General features: G+C 41.0%; 1 protein-coding gene across 1 annotated transcript; it reads right to left on the bottom strand.

Annotated features, from left to right (window-relative positions):
• Positions 1 to 496: 496 nt before the first annotated feature.
• Positions 497 to 2,841, bottom strand: LOC138901545 (serpin-Z10-like). Its single transcript, XM_070189317.1, has 3 exons — positions 2,451 to 2,841; positions 2,123 to 2,174; positions 497 to 1,304 (listed from the first exon to the last, which is right to left on the bottom strand). Exons 1-3 carry the CDS (start codon positions 2,839 to 2,841, stop codon positions 497 to 499), a joined length of 1,251 nt encoding a protein of 416 aa, XP_070045418.1.
• Positions 2,842 to 16,746: the final 13,905 nt, after the last annotated feature.

Here is a 16,746-nt window from a genome sequence, read left to right as displayed (position 1 = left end):
TTTTACAAGTTTCTCAACATGCTGTTGGGACATATTATTGCTAAAGCCACCAAATTCACATGACTAGTTGGATGTCTAGACTCTGGACATTGCAAAAACAGTGGAAGGGTAAACTCTACCACCTAAATCTGCTGCTTCGCTCCATATACTTTTTTAATTGTGTCATTTGGATAAACATTTGATAATTTCATTTATTAAAATCTTAGTTTAGCAGCATCTAATTGATAATCTTTTGGTGCTAGAAAAATTTAACATTGCAGCATAACTACACCAATAAAAGAGCATCTTCTATGCAGGCAGAAATCTCATGCTAACATATGTGCAAATATTTTAGAAAAAGAGACATTGAAATGGCTTATTTCCTCAAGTCTTATGTCAAATGACATACTCATAATATTAAAAATAGAGTCATAAGCATTATCGATGTAATAACATCATAGATTTTAAAAAAAACTAAAATAACCAAACAAGCAAGGCTCTCAAGATGTTGGTAATTTCATGCCATAGTTGTAGTATCATCAGATCCATTTAGCAATGGATTTAACACAGCTCCAGTGAAAAGTACCGACCTTGTAATCTCTTCTCTAATCATGAACAAGAAGGATTGATCAGCTACGAATTTTTTTGGAGGACTTTGATACAAACAACATCCCAAATCATCTTCTGACTCAAAAGTAACAACAGCTGCCTCGGTACATTTCTCATCAATTTCTACAAATGCTTTCTGTATTATCATGGACACATATAAAGAAACATTTTTATTTTTCACAACCTCTGTTAGGTCCTTGCAAGTCTTCTCGAAAGGTAGTGTCATTCCCATTTCCTGCATTGCTTTTTCCCCTTCTTCTGTGGTGAATGAGAATTTGAACTTTGGGATGCAAAATGCATCAAGGGTTTCTTTCCATAGCTCGAAATCTTGTGTAAAGAAGTTTGAATCAGAGTTCACTTTCTTCAATAAGCTTGGCAATCCGTCCCTTTCATTAGGAAGAAAGAAGTACATGGAGAAGTCTTTTTTATCATCTTTTCCTTTTTCATAAGAAATTTTCACTGCTTGATAACTTTCAAATGATCCATATAAATAATTATGACAACCAGTCATGAAAGGAACTGAAACCTTGTCTCCGTTGAGTAGGTAAAAATCTTTGTTCTGAGTGAGCCTTTCAATAAAATTGTCTTTCCATGTACCTTTGAAATGTAAGGCGTTTCCAAGTAAGAGCTTTGTGTCTTCCTTGATGTGCTTGGGCTTGAGAACTTGATCAATAAGGCCTTTTGTTGCAGACTTGGCCCATGCATTAGACCTCCTCCTATATTTAAGAGGAATTAGCTTCTTCTACCACCTCCTCCTATATTTAAGAGGAATTTACGCGTAATACAACTTATTTAGTACTTAATTAAATAAGTTACAACTACTTTTAGAAAATTATATAAAATATAATTTATTTTAATCTACAACTTTTCATATTCCTAAAATCTCTCCCTTGAGATTCTCTTACCTAAAACTATCCTAATATATCTCTCTTGAGATTTACTCTCACCTAAAATGTATTTATCTACATTAATTTTCTCTCAATTTCTCCATTAAAAGATTCGAGTATATCCTAATGTCCCTAACATCTTTCCTCCTATCCTTCCTCCAGCCCACTACAAAATTCTTATACCCTTCTTCATACTCCATTATAGTATATTTTTATCACTTAATTTGGCTTCTGTGTACAATTACTAATGATATATAGTAGTATATTATATATTATATATTATATATTCTATACATGATATTATATACTTATATATGTGTATATAGTATAACATAAATTAAAGGTACACTGTAATAAAATTATTCTATGTTGGATTTTAAAAGTTTTACTTAATATTTACATATTGTATAATTACTATGATATATATGTATTGCACATTGTGTATTATGTATTTATATAAAGTATAATTGTTAAACCTAATAACTCCTCGTGTTTCTTGAAGATGATTTTCTCTAATTAAAATGATACTGATGGTGATGAATTGCAGTAGGAAAATATTCCTATGATAAGTATATCAAAGTGGTGAATGAAATTGAAAGAACAAAAGAATCCCAAAATGTAAAACTTAGTTTAATGGAGGATGCAACATATTTTTATGGAGGATGCCTCCTGGTAATGAGATAATATTGTCATGGTAACCTAAAGTATTTATAGTAATAATCTTTAATTAACGAAAAAGAGAATTTTAAGGGACTAATTATGGATATGGATAGGACTAATTATGGATACGTTTTTAAAATTAGATTCCTTTTTTATAGGTACTTTGCCGTATTTTAGGGTATATATTTTATACATTTATTACATTTAAGTGATATGCGTTCTCATTATACACAAACTTATTCACTCTAATCAGATGTAAATTTTGACAAAGGTATTAATCCTTCTGAAAACATATCAAGCAATGAAACGGAGTACCTTTTTTTTCAAAATCCACACTTTTAGCCCTTGTCTTGTAGACATTCTTGACAAGTTCTTGGTAAGACTTTTTTAGGCGAAGTTGTTGTTCCACCCAAAGTGCGCTAAGGAAGCACACATCAGGACCCCCATCACTATTGGTCGTCGCTATAGCCGCCATATCTAAGAACTTGGTATTCAGATAATCGATCTTCTCAACTGCAAGATATTCAAGCATCTGTTTTAAAGTAGGTCCCGTTGCTTCGGCCGCCGTCATATTCAGTACGACAGTGTAAGATAACGGAGACAACACTATGTTCTCAGCATTGAAGCCCTTTTGGATCTCCTTCAGCATAAGCTCACCAGTAACTTGCGCACAGAAATCCTTCTTCTGTTCTTTCTGTTTCTCCATCTATTCTTGTTTTTGTTTCTGCTCGTCTTCGTTATTGGCTACTATTATATATAGAATTGGATCCTAAAACCCTATAGGGTTGGACTATAGAAAATTTACTGTTTACAACTTGTATTCTGTGGTTACAAGAATTCCCTAGTATATATGGTAACTTTTGGCTACCCAAAATACATGATATTCTTTAACCTCCTGATATTTCTCCATTATGAATTATTTGAAGATATTATTCCCTATTATCATTCAACGTCCCTGATATTGCTCTAACTATCGTCTCTCTCTCTTTCCGTATAAGTTAGAGTTGCGTTTGGGGGAAAAATAATTTTTTCTCTTTCGAAATCTGTTAGACATCTCAAATAGTATAAGATCCATCCAAAGTAATTTTAGATTTACCATAATCAAATTTTTGCATCTACCCTGTTTAACTACCTCAAAGTCAGACAACTCTAGAATCGAACTGTATATCCATGGAGTTGCTACACTGTTGCATAGAATAGAATGATGGTGTTGCTTCGGAGGGTTTTATTGGTAGCAGTCTTCATTCTCTCTGCTTATCAAGATTTCAGTGAATTTGGGTTAACAGCAAAGGCATTAGAATCAAATTTCAATGCTTTCTCAAAGCATGTGGCAACACACACTGGATTTCAACTACCACATGTAGAGTTGAAACATCTTGTTTTCTTGGCCATAGTTATGAAGGGTCTTGGAAGCTTTCTCATCATCTTTGATAGCTCTCTAATTGGAGCTTATATTCTGATGCTGCATTTGGCCATTGCTTCCCCCATCTTGTATGACTTCTAGAACTATGATGTTCACAGCAGAGAATATTCTCAACTTTTTATCAAGTTTTCTCAGAACATGGCATTGTTTGGTGGATTAATCTTTTTCATTGACCTGACGAACATCTCTATGCCCGCGAGATCCTCAAACAAGAAGGCTCCCAAAACTAAAATAGATTAAGAAGGAAGAGGTAGCTGGTGTACTTTTGTTGCACAGTGCCATACTAGAAATTACTCCCTCCGTTTCAATTGATGTGAACTCATTTGACTGGGTACGAACTTTAAAAAAAGAGAAAAGACTTTTGAACTTGTGGTGTAAAATAAGGCACATATATTTTGTGTGGCTATAAATCAATGCATAAAGGTAAATTATTTTCAAATAAAGAAAAAGATCATTCTTTTTGACACGGACTAAAAAGGAAATATGTTTTTCGTAGCTTCGTATTTTTGCAGTTTTACTATGCACTTACCTCTTAAAGTTCTATTATGGTTGAACTTCCTAACCTTTTTCGAAGCAGTTATCATTATTTTCTTTTGCTGGCTATTTCAAACTTTTGAGAATTATTTAGATATCAACAGTGCGGCCAGGAGGAATATCATTATTTCTTTTTGCAGGGTGAGTTGTTTCTATCCCAGTGGCTGTGGATGTAGTTTGTAGCCAATGTTTGAGAAAAAGTTTCATGTTGTATTCACTATATCACAAAGCTGTAATAATTAACCTACTATTATTAACCCACTATCACATGTTAAAATTCTCTATAGCGTAAAAAAAAAAACTTAAATCATTATATTAAAGTGTCGGTATGGGGTGTTTTAACATCTTTTCCATGTAACGCCATCACTTCAGTTCTAGAATCTTTTTCGTGCCCGGACTTCATAAAATTTACCTTCACAATTTTTTAATAAAATAATTCAGAGTTTATGCCTGTTTGGTATTTCAAAAAAAAAAAGCCGCATTATTTGTAAAAAAAGATTAAGAAAAGTATTAATTAAGCTAAAATTCTCATAATCAAACATTAATCTTATCGTTGGAAAATTGACCTTGTGCCTAATTCAATCGAAAAAAACTAGCTCATGATATAAGGATTGATATCCAAGTGATCATACACACAACTACTTGAGACCCTTTCATCCCTCACATGCCAAAAAATCAAGATCCTCACCTGAGCTTGGAGTAACATGACATGGATACCAAACAGGTCCATTTTGACTTTGATACTGTGTTGAAAATGAACCTTAAACATAACCCAACTTTAAAAAGTAGTGTATACGGGTGAAACCGAGCCCGTGGGATTCCTCGATTTTCGATGAAATAAACGGAGCAGAAATGTGACTGTAAGGAACCGGAATCGGGGCAAGGAGCTCCTCGAGTCGGGGTCCAGGCAAAACACCTGCCCTCGGAAGAATCGGGTCCACGTCCCCCAGGTCCCATTCGAATCCAAAACTTCGGAAAGCATTACCAGATAATCGAGCACGAATAACAAAGGGCCGTGATATCTGTGCCCAGCCGGATGTCACGACGTAAATCTCGGCACATATCGGCAGAAAATCAGTGATTAGTAAAATGGAAGATTTTTACCTTTTATGAAATTGTACTTAGGGTAAAACTCCCCTACTATATAAATGGGAGTCTAATTATTCGTTAAAATCATGGTAACACATATATCAAGGCAATATGCTCTTATTTTCTCTCTTATTCAAAGTTCTTACTTTTGTTCATCATTCTTCATTATTGTGAGATCGGGATCAAAGGCAGGCATTTCATTAAATCTGTTACTGAGTCTGGAATCACTCCCCTTAATTGGTTTGACAATTTATTACGTCCTTTATCTGTTTAATTTAATGCAATTTATCATTTGTATTGAATTAATCCATGTATCCTTTAAACCACATATAAGTTTAATTGTTATCCATTTTTAGGGTAAACAGTTTGGCGCCCACCATAGGGCTGAGGATAATAGTGGCAATTCGATACAAATTTTCATAACACACTCTATTTTACGCTTGTTATTTGAGCTTTTAATTTCAGGTCAGATTAAAAATGTCAAACTCCCAATCTGCCCCTTTGAATGTCGATGCTGAGTCTGGCCACTATGGCGAGAACAACAGTGTGGTGCCCAGTAATAAGGTGCCCTTTGTTGATCCCAACGGAGTTCCGGTCGCGGACCCGATCGATGCTTACTCACATATGGCTATCGATGCACACTTGCCTACCGACCCTGAGAACAACATTCGTGGGGGAGCCCGATCGGTAGCCCGGAGTACACACGACGGCGAAGGTGATGGGATCAACTTGCGAGTAATCTTCGAAATATTGCAGGCTCAACAAGCAGCGATAGCCCAGTTGCAGAACCAAAGCCGCACCCCCAGCAAAGTTGAGCCCAAACCATCCCGGGAAAACACTCGTAGAAATGAACCAATCACAGAAAGGCCGAGTGAAGCTAAACCCGGTACCAACTTCGAGATCATAAAGTTGCTCGAGGAACTAACAAAACGGGTGGAATCGGGAAAAAAGAAAATCGAAGCCAATGAAAAAAAAGTGGAAACCTACAACTCCAGGGTTGATCAAATCCCAGGAGCACCACCGATGCTGAAGGGCCTGGATTCCAAAAAAATTGTTCAAAACCCTTTCCCTTCGAGCGCAGCTACGAAGCCGATCCGAAAGAAGTTCCACATACCCGAAATTTTGAAGTATAACAGAACAACTGATCCAAATGAGCATGTGACCTCCTACACGTGCTCCATCAAGCGAAACGACTTAGAAGATGACGAAATCGAATCCGTTCTGCTGAACATGTTCGGAGAAACCTTGTCAAAGGGAGCTATGATATTATATCACAATTTACCCCTAGTTCTATTGACTCGTTTCCCATGCTTGCAGATTTCTTTGTAAAAGCGCACGCCGGTGCCATCAAGGTCGAGACCAGAAAGTCAAACCTTTTCAAAGTGAAGCAAAGAGATAACGAGATGCTCAAGGAATTCGTGTCGAGGTTTCAAATGGAATGGATGGATCTGCCTCCGGTCGCGGACGATTGGGTCGTTCAGGCATTCACCCAAGGACTCAACCCCCAAAGCTCATTGGCTTCATAGCAATTGAAACAAAATTTGATAGAGTACCCGTCGGTAACTTGGGCCGACATCCATAACAGGTACCAATCAAAAATTAAGGTCGAAGATGATCAGCTCGAGGCCCCTTCTGGATCAGTTTATCGCGTCAGAACCAGTGACAGATCCAAAATATCGGTCGATCATGAAATGAGATAAAATAGGGATTAGTATCAACCATACAACGAAGATCGAAGAGGAAGTCGGTATGGATGCAACCCTGTGAGGAGTGATAGAAGAAGCGATCGAGACCATAATAACTAGGGACTCATGAGCAAAAATGGTTTCGATAGACCCACCGGGTCTAAGGAGGCATCAAGGTTATCAAAGTACAACTTCAGCATCAATGCTGCCATCATCGTATCAACCATCGGACGCATCAAAGATACTAAATGGCCTCGACCATTGCAGTCTGATCCTGCCTATAGGGACCCCAACCTAATATGTAAGTATCATGGAACTCACGGCCATAGAACCGAAGACTGCTACCAGCTGAGAGAAGAAGTAGCCCGGTTATTCAAAAACGGACACCTCTGAGAATTTCTGAGTGATCGAGCCAAAAATCACTTCAGGAATAGGGACTCCAACAACCAGATCGAGCAAGAGGAACCTCAGCATGTCATTAACATGATCATTGGCAGATTTGACGTCCCCCAAGAACCAATGTTAAAGCGCACTAAGGTGTCCATTACAAGGGAAAAACGGACTCGAGATTATGTACCGGAGGGAACCGTATTTTTCAACGACGAGGACGCTGAAGGCATCGTGCAATAACATAATGATGCACTGGTAATATTTGTACTCATAAATAAATCTCGAGTTAAGCGTGTGTTAATTAATCCAGGTAGCTCGACCAATATTATCAGATCGAGGGTCGTGGAACAATTGGGTATGCAAGACCAAATAGTGCTCTTAGTCCGAGTTTTTAACGGATTTAACATAGAATGCGAGACAACTAAAGGGGAGATAACCCTACCGGTAAGCACCGCCGGAGTCGTTCAGGAAATAAAATTCTACGTGATCGAAGGACTCGAGTTCGGTTACCAAGGAAGAAACCAAATAGCAATCACCGACACCGTCCTCGACCGAACTAAAGAAGCAGGAGATGGGCGAGGATGATGATTACAGAGTCCCTAGTTCATTCATAGCCCCTGACGATTTCGATGCCACCAAGTCAACGGTCGAGGAGCTGGAACGAGTCATACTGATCGAGCACTTGCCCGACCGAAAGGCATACCTAGGCACAGGACTAACTTCCGATCTTAGGAAGAAACTCATTGAATTCCTTATAGCTAACATAGATTGTTTTGTTTGGTCCCACCTTTATATGACAGGGATCCCGTCGGAAATAACTACTCACAAGCTAAGATTGGATCCGAAGTTCCACCTGGTTAAATAGAAGATGAGGCCCAGTCCAAAGTCAAGAATGTGTTCATCAAAGACGAGGTATGTAAACTCCTTAAAATAGGTTCCATTCGGGAAGTAAAGTACCCGGATTAGTTAGTAAATATAGTAGTAGTCCCTAAAAAGGGAAATAAATTAAGAATGTGCATAGACTACAAAGACTAGAACAAGACATGCCCTAAGGACTCTTTTTCTCTGCCCAACATCGATCTCATGATCAATGCGACGGTCGGCCACGCGATACTCAGCTTTCTCGATGCCTATTCCGGGTACAACCAAATTCGGATGGACCCGGGTGGTCAGGAAAAAACTTCATTCATCACCAAATACGACACCTATTGTTATAACATAATGTCGTTCAAATTAAAGAACACCGGTGCCACTTACCAACGCCTAGTAAACCAGATGTTCGAAGAGCAAATAGGAAAATTAATGAAGGTTTACATTGACGATATATTAGTTAAGTCGTGCGAGCAGAGGACCATTTGGAACATTTGCAGGAAACCTTCAACATACTAAAGAAGTATAACATGAAATTAACCCGGAGAAGTGCACATTCAGGGTCGGGTCCGGGAAGTTCCTTGGATTCATGGTGTCCAACCGAGGGATCGAGATCAATCCCGACAAGATCAAGGCCATAGAAGACATCACCGTGGTCGATAATGTCAAGGTCGTTCAAAGGCTAACCGGGCGCATAGCTGCCCTTGGTCGGTTCATTACAAGGTCCTCCGATAAGAGCCATCGATTCTTCTCGTTATTGAAGAAGAAGAATAACTTCTCGTTAACCCCGGAGTGCCAACAAGCTTTGGAAGAACTCAAGCGGTACCTTTCGAGTCCACTTTTGCTTCATACTTTGAAGGCAGATGAGCAGTTATACCTGTACTTAGCGGTATCCGAGATAACGGTAAGTATAGTCGTAGTCTAGGAAGAAGAAGGTACGCATTTTCCTATATATTATGTTAGGAGGACTCTAAGCGAGGCCAAAACAAGGTACCCTCACTGGACAAATTGGAACTCGCTTTGGTAAGCGCCTCCAGTAAGTTAAGGCCATATTTTCAATGCCATCCCATATGTGTCGTAACTACTTGCCCATTGAGGAACATAATGCACAAACCCAAGCTATTGGGACAATTAGACAAATGGGTCGTGGAAATTAGCGGGTACCATATTGGCTATCGACCCCGAACCACCATCAAATCTCAAATTTTGTCAGACTTCGTGACCGACTTCACACCAGCCTTAATACCTGAAGTCGAAAAGGAATTGTTGTCAACTTCAGGGACCTCCTCGGGGATCTGGACCCTCTTTACGATCGGTGCCTCGAACGCAAAGGGGTCTGGACTCGGCAACGTGTTGAAGTCACCCACATGTAATGTAGTTAGGCAATCTGTTAGAACTGTGAAATTGACTAACAATGAGGCCGAGTACGAGGTCATGATTGTAGGTCTCTAATTGTCTAAAAGCCTGGGGGCTGAAGTGATCGAAGCTAAATGCGATTTCCTCTTTGTGGTGAATCAAGCCAATGGGACATTCGAAGTGAAAGAGGAACGAATGCGAATATACTTGGATAAAATATAGGTAACGCTACATCGATTCAAGGAATAGACCCTAGAACACGTGCCCCAGGATCAAAATAGCGAAGCCGATGCTCTGTCTAACTTGGGGTCTTCGGTTGATGATAATGAATTCAGCTTGGGAACGGTAGTAAAAATCATAAAATCGGTAGTAGAAAAGGCCACGCCGAGATAAACTCGACAAGCTTAACCTGGGACTGGAAAAACAAGTATATAGATTACGTGAAGTCCAGGAAGCTGCCCTCGGAACCTAAACAATCGAGGGCTCTGCACATGAACGCGGTCAGGTTTAGCCTGTCCAAGGATAACACCCTGTTCAGAATAACGTTTGATGGCCCACTCGCCATATGTCTGGGACTGGGAGACACCAAAGATGTTTTGAGTGAAGTTCACGAACGTACCTGCGGGAACCATTCGGGGGCTGAATCATTGGTTCGTAAGATAATCAGAGCCGGCTATTACTAGATTAACATGGAGAAAGATGCGAAGGAGTTCGTGCGAAACTACGATGACTGTCAGAGGCACGCACCAATGATCCATCAGCCTGGGGAGCTACTACATTCAGTCTTGTCACCTTGGCCATTCATGAAATGGGGAATGGACATCGTCGGTCCCCTGCCATGGGCACCTGATAAGGCTCAATTAATATTATTTATGACTGACTAATTTTTAAAACGGGTTGAAGCTTAGGCATTCCAGAAAGTCAGAGAAAAAGAAGTTATTAATTTTATTTGGGACCACATAATATGTCGGTTCGGGATGCCAGCCGAGATCGTATATGACAATGGGAACAGTTCATCGACAGCAAGGTAAGCAAATTTTTCGATGACCATAAGATCAAAAGAATCTTGTCAACACCCTATCACCCTAGTGGGAACGGGCAGACGGAGTCTAAAAACAAGACCATACTCCAAAATTTTAAGAAAAGGTTGACCGATGCCACAGGAAAATGGAAGAAAATTTTGCCCGAAGTCTTGTGGGCATACCGTATGACCTCAAAGTCTAGTACCGGGGCTACCCCATTTTTGATGGTCTACGGTGCCAAAGAACTAATACCGGTCAAGGTAGGAGAATCGAGTCTCAGGTTCCGATATGCAACCGAAGAGTCAAACGGTGAGGCCATGAGCACGAGCCTGGAACTATTGGATGAGAGGCGCGAGGTCGCCCTCGTCCAGTTAGCCGCCCAGAAATAGCGGATCGAAAGGTATTACAATCGGAGAGACAACCTCCAACACTTCAATATCGGGGACTTTGTATTAAGAACGGTGACACTGAACGCCTGAAACTCGAACGAATGGAAGCTAGGACCGAATTGGGAAGGACCATATTGAATTATCGAGATTACCGGTAAAGGTTCGTATAAAGTAGGGAACGGTGCATAGCTTCCAAATAACTAGAACATGACTCACTTAAAACGATACTACTGCTAAGGTATGACCTCATTCATTCTTTTTTTATATTACGAATTGGACTAATACTTGCAGGCAACAACCAGAGGATGATGTAGTTGTTAGGCCTGAAAGCACGCATTGCACTCTTTTTCCCTTGAACCGGTTTTGTCCAAAATAGGGTTTTCCGGCAAGGTTTTTAATGAGGCAACAATGGATCGTGCTAACTTAGAATCGAAGACCGGTTTTGAATCGGAGTCGATGGTCACATTAACAGTATCCGAGCTCTCTCGAAGATCGACCTCGAATACTGGGGACCATCACCCTCGGGTCATGATTTTTAGCAAGGAAAGAAACTCTATGCTCGATATGTCTAGGCTCGGTAGTTAGGATTCATTGTAAGGGCCAAATGGTCAAATGAACCGTGCCCGCGTAGGCCACACCGGCCGCAATACGAGCTTTTATACAATATTGTACATTACGCACAGAAATGAAAGAAGGTTTTTACTTGCTAACAAACATTTTTTGCTTCTTAAAAAAGTATCAAGCCTAAGGGCTTTTCCAACCCGAGAACTATCGAGCCCAAGGGCTACCCCTATCCGAGCCCAAAGGGCTACCCCCACTCAGGGACTACCGTCCTTGATAATTTCAGACGGCTCGAGTTATCAAAACTCGAAGGCACAAAACCTATTAGGAAGTGCCTAAACCTAAAAGGCTACGGCCACCTTAAAAATGGCTCGGAGACGTCCGAAGCCCGTAATCAAAACATAAGGCCTTCAAAATTCCAAACTGGTTCAAAGGTTACCCTCAGCAAAATTATAGTCTAAAAACATTTAAACAAGCATTTTGGGGAAAGCTCACGGTCATCTCGAGCCCCCACAAGTTTCAAGCAAAACTTGCATCGAGAATAAGTCTTGCTCGGACCTCCGAAAAATAACTTATTAATACGTTTTATTCCGTGCTAAGGCATTTAAAACTTTTGCAATTGTAAAAAGGATGCTAAAGGTAATAGACTTGAAAATTTTCAAAACGAAAAAAAAACCTTATATAAACATTCAGAATGTCTTTATAAAGGCCAATGAAAATGACATCAACAAAATAAATGTACAAAATGCAATAACAAAGACAAAACATCCTAAGGCACCTACGCCTGATATCCACTAGAACCGCCTCATCACCAGAGCCGTCGGGGTCTTCTCCATCTTCGGGTTCGTTGGAGCCCTCAGAGCCTTCTTCACCCTAGGGTTCATCCAGCTACTTGGCCTCGACCTCGAGCCTTTTCGCCTCTTCGATCTCGGCCGATAGGTCGAAACCTCGGGCATGGATCTCTTCAAGGGTCTCCCTTCGAGACAACCACTTCACGTAATCAATAGAGACTTTCAGGCAGGCCTCAGCTGCCTCAATATCAGCCCTATACTGGGCCACCATCTCTTCAGCATCAGCCCTATTGTTCTCCTAATTTCTTGCCTAGCCATTATTGGCACTATTTGTAGTAGATGCGAATATCGCCTGTTACGTTTCCATGAGGCGTAACTGACGGGCTCAAGTATGGTAAATCCCGCATATCTCGGATCCCTATATCGCTAAGTGAGTACCTATCCGGACATTTGTGGCCTCCCAATATGTTGATTCCTAGGATTTCCTTATCTGAAACATGTTATACAACTCTAGAGACATCGTATGTATTTTGGGCCTTCGGCTCAAGGGACTAAGGATGCAAGACGTCTGACTGAGTAATACTTGTCACGTGCCATCCATCCTACTAGCCATGTGTCATAGTCGTATTTTACCAATACAGTTCCCTAGAATGTGCCTTAGTGAATCCTTTCTTGTGCCAACTGAGAAAATCCCAGAGGAAGTTGTCCATATTGGATAGTCATCCGCCTCATTCGACTCCACTCCCATATTTAAAATATGCTCCCTAATACCTGGTGGAACCTGAAAAATTGTTTGACCAAAAAGTGCAACTTCTGGTTAAAACGATTATATTTGAGTAAGAACAGATTAAACCTAGTTAATGATAATATCTCTAGATGTGGGTTCCGAAAATATGGCTAATGTTTAGACAGATCTAGAAGAGAATTGATAGTAACATTCAGTAAGTGTTTCAAAAGATATGAGTAATAATGGAGAAGTAACTAGCAATAAATAACAATAAATGGCATTTAAGTAAATAAGAGAAGTGGTTCACCCAATAAACAATGTACTAGGTAATTGTTCCTCCTGACAATGATGAGTGACAGACAAATCTTAAAACATTCAAAATATTCTCGGATCTGATGGAAAAGTGTGGAATAATATAAGCAAGAATCTTGATAAAAATGTAGTCTTCGTATCTTTACAAGAGAGAGTGAGAGAGAGAGAGTGAGAGAGAATCTTTTAGCAAAGTCTGCTCTTATCACAATGAATATAACATGCCTCTATTCAATATCTTTTTTCCTATTTATATGGGACATACCCCCAACAAACTCTAATAGTACAAGTGCAGAGAATATCCAATGGAATATTTTCTTTAATATCCTATTCTAACAAACTAGCCGTTACAGCTCTTTCTGCGGTGCTCGACCTCGACCATCGTTTGCATCTCGACCACGAGCCTCGCTATTTCCTGGTCGACCTCGGCTGACTCTTTTCTCGATGTTACTTTATCCTAAGTATTGAGACAGATTTCGACCTATACAGTTAGTCCCTCAGCTTATTAAGGCCGGCCCCAGATGACCTTGATGAGTGGATTCTGTTTATTGTGGTTGGCAAAATTGGATGAGCGAGTCGAGTAGTGATGTTTCTGACAAGATAAAACTTCTTGAGAAAGGTTGGCCACTCGCAAATTCCCACGGTGCGAGGGAGAACTCGACCAACCCAATCAGAAATATCGCCGACCAAAGGAGGGGGCGTAGTCTTGGCTGCATAAGAAGAGAATCCGTGTTCAAAATCTACGATCGAAACAAGGAAATCGAATATTTTAACGAAGAAAGGTTAAGCGCTTGCGAGTGTAATTCCAAGTCTCGGGAAAGCCATCCGCGTTCGCCACCACGTCTTCAGTTCTAACAAAGAAGAAATTGTGCCAGAACTGGCGGTTTGCCTTATCATCCATCTTCACCACCAAGCATTTGCCCCCTCGATTGCGAAGATTCAACATTGTCCCCCTATAGAAACTAGGGACGAAGAGATGCATCAGATGCCAGAGCGTGACCTCGACCCCAGCCAGTTCCGCATATTTAGCAAGCATCCTAATAAGCTTGTAGATACATGGAGAAAGTTGAGCCAGGAAAATACCATAGTAACAGCAGAACTCCTTCGCCATTGGGAAAAGGGGAAGAGAGTAGCCAACATGAAAAGAGAATTGACAGAGAATTGACAGTAGCATTCAGTAAACCCACCATCCCGGGTTGCGTGTTCTATGCTTACCCTTTTCATGTTGGCTACTCTCTTCCTCTTCTCCCAATGGAGGAGGATTTCTACTGTTACTATGGCGTTTTCCTGGCTCATCTTTCTCCATAAATCTACAAACTTATTAGGATGCTTACTAAATATGTGGAACTGGCCGGGGTCGAGGTCACGCTCCGGCATCTGATGCATCTCTTCATCCTTAGTTTATATAGGGGGACAATGTTGAATCTTCGCCATCGAGGGGGCAAATGCTTGGTGGTGAAGATGGATGACAAGGCAAACCGCCAGTTGTGGCACAATTATTTCTTTGTCAGAACCGAAGACGTGGTGGCGAACACGGATGGCTTTCCCGAGACTTGGAATTACCCTCGTAAGCATTTAACCTTTCTTCGTTAAAATATTTGATTTGCTTGTTTCAGTCATAGATTCTGAACTCGGATTCTCTTCTTATGCAGCCAAGACTACGCCCCCTCCTTTGGTCGGCGATATTTTTGATTGGGTTGGTCGAGTTCTCCCTCGCACCGTGGGAATTCGCGAGTGACCGAGCTTTCTCAAGAGCTTTGAGTAACCTGACCTTTGCCTTTTTGTTATAATAACGTTCTGCTTATTGCTTTTGGGCGATCATCCTTACGTAGGCCATATCTCTTTGTTCTTCGACTTCGTCGAGCTCCTGCCTTCTACTTTCATCATTCCTTGGTCCGCTTTTGTGGGAGTATCTTAGGCTGGGCTCCCCGACTTCGACCGGTATTACTGCATCAGTCCCATAGACCAATGAGTAAGGCATCTCTCTTGTGCTCATCTTCGGCATTTCTCGGTAGGCCCAGAGTACTTATGGTAATATTTCCGGCAATAACCCTTTAGCGTCTTCGAGTTTTTTCTTCATGATGTTCAGTATCGACTTGTTGGAGGACTCCTCTTGTTTGTTGCTTGCGGGATGATATGGCGTTGAGAGTATTCTTTTGATATTCCATTTTTCAAAACATTCAGCGACCTTTTTTCCTGTAAATTAGGGTCTGTTGTCGCAACTGATCTCTTTGGGGAAGCTGAAATGGCAGATGATGTTTTTCCATATGAAGGCGATCATTTCCTTTTCGCGTATTTGGGAGAATGCTCCTGCTTCTACCCACTTAGAGAAATAGTCAGTTAAAACCAAAAGAAATCGTACGTTACCTCGCCCTGCCGGGAGGGGGCCCACTATGTCTATTCCCCATATGATGAATGGCCAAGGGGAAGTGACTGAGTGTAGGTGTTCGCCTACTTGGTGAATCATTGGGGCATACTTTTGGCATTGCTCACACTTTTTCACGAAATCTGCGGCCTCCTTTTTCATAGTGGGCCAGTAATACCCTACCCGTATGAGGCATCTAACCAAAGCCCGATTGCTAGAATGAGCTCCATAGTGGCCTTCGTGGACCTCTTCAAGGACGCGCCGCGTCTAATTTGGGCCCAGGCATTTCGCCAGAAGGACGCCGTACGTTCTTTTGTATAGGTCATTGTGAATGATGTTGTACCTGATTGCTTGCATTCGCAATTTCTTGGCCTCTTTTTTATCAACTGGGAGTACGCCATCCTGCAAGTATGTAACAATACGGTTGCGCCCCGTCCCAAGTCAGGTTTATGGTTCTTACCTCGATTAGGTCTATCGATGAGTTGAGAAGGTGGACTACACTTCTGTCTCCGATTGTAATGTTTTTGGTACCTGCGGCTAATTTGGCGAGTCCGTCCACCTCGGTATTCTATGCTCAGGGGATCTGGTCGAGTTGACATTTGTCAAACTCGGACAACAACTTGCAGATTTTGGTCGGGTACTTTTGCAACCTTTGTTCCTTGATCTGGAAAGTCCCTGTGACTTGGTTGACCACGAGTTGAGAATCACAGCGTAGTCTTAGCCGTTTCTCCCCGTATTTTAGTGCTAGTCTTAACCCTGCAATTACGGCCTCATACTCGGCCTCGTTGTTAGTCATTTCCAAGCATCTTATGGACTGGCGAATCACTTCCCTTGTTGGGACTTCGAGTACGAGTCCCATTCCGGACCCTAATGCATTGGAGACACCGTCAGTGTACAGGAACCAGAGGTCTTGTGTTTGGGGAGAAGCGTGGATGACTTCTTTTTCAACTTCAGGCATTATTTTTGCGCTGAAGTTGGCGACGAAGTCTGCAAGGAATTGTGACTTTATCGCTGCTCATGGCTGATATGTGATATCGTGATCGCTCAGTTTGATGGACCATTTGGCCAACCTGCCCAATAGCTTGGGCTTATGCAAAATA

Source organism: Nicotiana tomentosiformis, chromosome 11, assembly GCF_000390325.3.
Source record: "Nicotiana tomentosiformis chromosome 11, ASM39032v3, whole genome shotgun sequence".
Taxonomy (NCBI): Eukaryota; Viridiplantae; Streptophyta; class Magnoliopsida; order Solanales; family Solanaceae; genus Nicotiana; species Nicotiana tomentosiformis.
Note: the sequence above shows the minus strand (reverse complement) of the source record. Positions and strands in the feature narration are given on the sequence as shown.

Coding starts and splice junctions, on each gene's coding strand:
- LOC138901545 (XM_070189317.1), bottom strand. CDS start 2,841: ATGGAGAAACAGAAAGAACAGAAGAAGGATTTCTGTGCGCAAGTTACT. Junction 2,175..2,450: donor TGTGGATTTTGAAAAAAAAG/GTACTCCGTTTC, acceptor TAAATACTTTAG/GTTACCATGACAATATTATC. Junction 1,305..2,122: donor GGCATCCTCCATAAAAATAT/GTTGCATCCTCC, acceptor TCTTAAATATAG/GAGGAGGTCTAATGCATGGG.